At 46.1% G+C, this 4,684-nt stretch overlaps 1 protein-coding gene across 1 annotated transcript; it reads left to right on the plus strand.

The window, feature by feature from the left end:
- The first annotated feature begins 2,193 nt into the window (after positions 1-2,193).
- Positions 2,194-3,535, plus strand: fam110c (family with sequence similarity 110 member C). Its single transcript, XM_030345372.1, has one exon. It carries the CDS (start codon positions 2,394-2,396, stop codon positions 3,411-3,413), a length of 1,020 nt encoding a protein of 339 aa, XP_030201232.1. The 5' UTR covers positions 2,194-2,393; the 3' UTR covers positions 3,414-3,535.
- The last annotated feature ends 1,149 nt before the right edge of the window (positions 3,536-4,684 follow it).

The raw sequence follows: 4,684 nt of genomic DNA on the forward strand, positions 1-4,684 counted from the left end.
TTCTACGGCGCTATCGCTATTTTACAGGCGGATAAATGAAATCAAAAGGGTTGGTCTGAAGCAGCCTAATTACCCGTAGGTGTGGTTTGGGCGTAACGTGCAACAAACCAATGAGAGTGCCAGCTCCCATCCCCTTTAAGAGCCATGAGCGCATTTGAATCGGACGAGTTGATATTTTGACAGCGCGTCTGCAGTCTCCGATGAGACAGATGCACATGAATTTGCAAATGGCTTAGTTTATTGCCAAATAATGTGGCCTAATTCACCCATGGAATAAGGGGTTTTCTTCCACAACTTCAGAAATACTGAGTCCTCAAATAAATTTCGGCAAAGAAAACGTATGATAGGCTATAACATATGATATGTGGTAACTGCGGTTCTATTTAATGATATACGCAATACATTATAAACATTGTTTCTTATCAGTATTGTATGCTATCCTAATATGCATGTGTCCCCGCGGTAATAGACATTGCCATTGATTGTATTATGCGTTACGTGTTTAGTTTGCCCAAGTGAAGGAGTTCAAGTACCTCGGAGTCTTGTTCGCAAGTGAGGGAACTATGGAGCGTGAGATTGGCCGGAGAATCGGAGCAGCGGGGGCGGTATTGCGTTCGCTTTACCGCACCGTTGTTACGAAAAGAGAGCTGAGCCGCAAGGCAAAGCTCTCGATCTACCGGTCTATCTTCGTTCCTATCCTCACCTATGGTCATGAGGGTTGGGTGATGACCGAAAGGACGAGATCGCGGGTACAAGCGGCCGAGATGAGTTTTCTCAGAAGGGTGGCTGGCGTCTCCCTTAGGGATAGGGTGAGAAGCTCAGCCATCCGTGAGGAACTCGGATTAGAGCCGCTGCTCCTTTACTTAGAAAGGAGTCAGCTGAGGTGGTTCGGGCATCTGGTAAGGATGCCCACTGGGCGCCTTCCTTGGGAGGTGTTTCAGGCACGTCCAGTGGGGAGGAGACCTCGGGGAAGAGGACTAGGTGGAGAGATTATATCTCAACACTGGCCTGGGAACGCCTCGGGATCCCCCCGTCAGAGCTGGTCAATGTGGCCCGGGAAGGGGAAGTCTGGGGCCCCCTGCTTGAGCTGCCCCCCCCGCGACCCGACCCCGGATAAGCGGACGAAAATGAGATGAGACTGTAAACACATAATCAAATGTCAATTAAATCCCAAGTGTGAAAAACCAAGCCACACTCCTCATCACAATCGTTGTCCGTTACTCTTGATGCTTTTCATGACAAATCAGCCATTAAAAAGGGGTTATGTTCAAGAACATTTTACGTGGGTGATTACAAACTGATTATCCTAGGCGTTCTCATCAGTCTTATTACCGTAACCCTATAAATACAGAGGTGAGCGCCGTGGTAATGCTGCACCATATGGCACTTCTGGCGGACCATGCAAATGGCAGGAATCGGAGGGAGAGGGTATTTAGGGACCATAACGATTTATTGGTAGGCTAGATAAAAATATGTAACTCTATGTCAGACCACTTCTTTTTTTAATTATGGGACAGTGCGCTCCGTGCTACTGACAGAGTTCACTGCTGCAGCAACATGTTGCCACTCACTCTGCTTTTTGTTGTTGGCGATCCCAATCCCGAACAAAACTACCTTTCGGGCCTCCATCTCACCCACAAGTGTCTCCACTTCAACCTCCGTGAAATTTCGCTTTTTTGATTTTCTCAGTACTTCTGCCATTGTTTCCAACAAGACATAATACCGGCATCTGAGTCTGTTTTATATGCAGATCGCATTCATGAGGTCATTTGCATTGACCATTTATGGTTAAAAAGGGGCGTGTAGAGGGCGGAACGTGAAGCTGATTCAGCTGCGCACAATTGTAGTCAGTATGTGATTTATAAAGCAAAGATTGCGTACAGGTGTGCGTACGCAGTGTTTTATAAATCCGAATATTTTTTGGCGCACGCAAAACTTGGCTTCTGGGCGTACGCACATTTTTAGTAACGATCCCACGCACAGTTTTATAAATGAGACCCCTGATCTGTACCTGCAGGGGAAGGTCAGAGACTTTCTCACTTTCCTTGGGAAGAAAAGAGAATTGTGTGTTATGCGGGCGACCTCCGCCAGAGTGAAAAGAAACTGTGTCAACTTTAACAAATCCTGCCTGAGATCTTATCAGGTGTACTTTGCCCAGGCTTGTGTTTGGTTAAAACTCGCTCAGCGTGGGACGGCTGGAGCGGCGTGCTGCGTGGTACAATAGAAAAAAGAAAAAGAAAAAACAAGGAAAGGGCTCTCTGTCGAGAGACGAGTTTGGGCAGAGAGCAGGCTGGTTGTGGAATTCTGAGCTGACACATCTTTCGAGGTGAACACAGAAAACACACCTTTCCCATCGGAGCAGGGATACTTTGGATCGCAGTGATTAAGACATTATGGAGGCCAGTAAGGAGGTGGACACCACAAGGGTTTACCAGAAAGGTCCGGAATTCCTTCGCAAACAAATGGAACTGGAGAGCGAGAGCAAAGGGGGATTGAGTGCGGTAGAAAGGCTAGCTGCAAGCAAACCAATATATGTTAAGAGTCTACAGGTCGTCAACGCAACACAACTGCCAGTTATACACATTGGATCAGCCTCTGTGAGCAGTAATGGTTCTTCAAACCGCTCCAAAGGCTCAAGACGGACTGGAAATCCTGCGGTTGAGGAGCCAGTACGTCCACCAGAACTGGACAGCGTGGTTCGACGATCCAGCTCTAAAAAACGCCCGGATTCCTTATTACTTTACCGACATAAATGTGACCTACTGAATGGGTCGTCGACCCGTGTGAGGAATAAACAGAATCTGGGAAACAGGTTACTTCGTGGCAATGCGGATCGAAATTGCCACTTACTTGAAGCAACAGATGGCACATCAGAGGGGGACGAATTAACTGAGGGGATTACAACAGAACGGGTCTCAGGTGCGGTTGGTAATCAATCTGGGAAATCTTTAACACAAATTGCGCAACAACACAGCAACGCTACGGACAAAGCGGGTACAAACAGTGTTTTGAGCAAACCCATTCACAATAGACTGGCCGAGGTGAAGAAGAGGTCATCCAAGGGGGTCAGCCGCTCCCACTCTGACATCAGCTCCAGGTATTCCAAAAACTTTGCAGATTTTGATGGTTTCTTCCAGTACTGCGGCCTGGATGGCGAGATGATCCAGTCTTTGGGAAAGGAGAACTTTTCAGTGCACTCAGAGGAAGTGGCTATCCGAAGAGACAGTGTCTCTACCTCCGACGGTGGCTTCTCCAGGAACAGCGGGAATAGTGACGGGCTACTGGAGGAAGAGCTTGGGGAGAAGATTCACCAGGGGACTTCGGTCATTGAGCGCAACGCCAGGGTTATCAAATGGCTGTACAGTTGCAAAAATGCCCAAGAGACTGGGAAAAAGTTACGAGAGCTTGATTAACTTCTTTAATACTTGTTTTATTTGAAATAGTTGCCAAATGTTACCTTCAATATTAAGTGAAATGTTGGAACTTCCTACTTCATTGGCATAATCGTGAAATATTAAAAAAATTATAGCCTGTTTGAAGACTCATCATCATCAATCTGATCTCGGTTTATGGCCTTCACTATGTTTGCACTGTGTCTTCTACCCATTCGTTGATTTTGTATTGCAAAAAAATGGGTCTTTTGTGCAGGAACATACAACTACAAATGTCACTTCTGACATAATTATTCAATGACACTTTCAAAGAAAGTACTATAGCAGCTTTCAGAATAGCTTTTACCTCAATGAATATATTCGTCCTTTTATCTTAATAGAACATGCACCAGATTGAAAATGTTCACAGAGGACATTAGGTTTTAGGGATTCAAAATACCAAAACAATACCATGCTTCTTTTAAACTACAGCAGTCTGTTCAAAATGACCAATTATTCCAAGAAGCACTTTAGGGCAGCAGTTATTTTAAAAGAGATGATGATTTAGGTAAATTATGTTTTTGCAAGGGCTGTAGGCTTGACAGCATGCAGGGTTTAGGGTGCCTCACCTCACCTCCTTGTACTTTGATCCATCCTTCTATTTTTTTCCCCTCCAGGCGAGAGAAGTGTAACAGAAATCATAAAGAAAGGTTACATAGTGGTCATTCGCTAACATGCAAACCACACCCACCCACCCCCACCTAGCACACACACACACACACACACACACACACACACACACACACACACACACACACACACACACACACACACACACACACACACACACACACACACAGTGCAGTCTAGATTATCCAACAGCATTTATATCAAAATAATCTCCCAGCTGGGTGATCTGTTAAAGTGTGATAGTGCTGAAGCCCAGTGGCGTAACAAGGCAACGACGGGCCCGTATGCAGGATGTTCAAGGCGGGCCCCCCCCCCGTTACGATTGTTAACGGGGGTGGGGGGGGTTCGGAGCGATTATTGACCGGGGGGGGGGGGGGATACCCTGCTTACCGATAGTTACGCCACTGCTAAAGCCCCTTAAGGTATGGCTTTACCTGGGTCCCCTTGTTCTTCCCCCTTAGTCCTTTCCTTTAACTATACAATGCTTTGTGTCAGATAACTTTACAGTCCTTAACAATGGAAACTATTAATACTATACTACCAAGCAAGAGAGGTGACTCAATTCTAGACAAGCAATGTCCTGCCTGTCTCGTTTGACTTTAGCCAAGGAACAAAAATAAACA

The sequence above is a fragment of the Gadus morhua genome, chromosome 21 (genome assembly GCF_902167405.1).
Source record: "Gadus morhua chromosome 21, gadMor3.0, whole genome shotgun sequence".
Classification (NCBI taxonomy): domain Eukaryota; kingdom Metazoa; phylum Chordata; class Actinopteri; order Gadiformes; family Gadidae; genus Gadus; species Gadus morhua.

Bases quoted from the DNA above. Each gene is read 5' to 3' on its own strand.
- fam110c (XM_030345372.1), top strand. From the start codon at position 2,394: ATGGAGGCCAGTAAGGAGGTGGACACCACAAGGGTTTACCAGAAAGGT.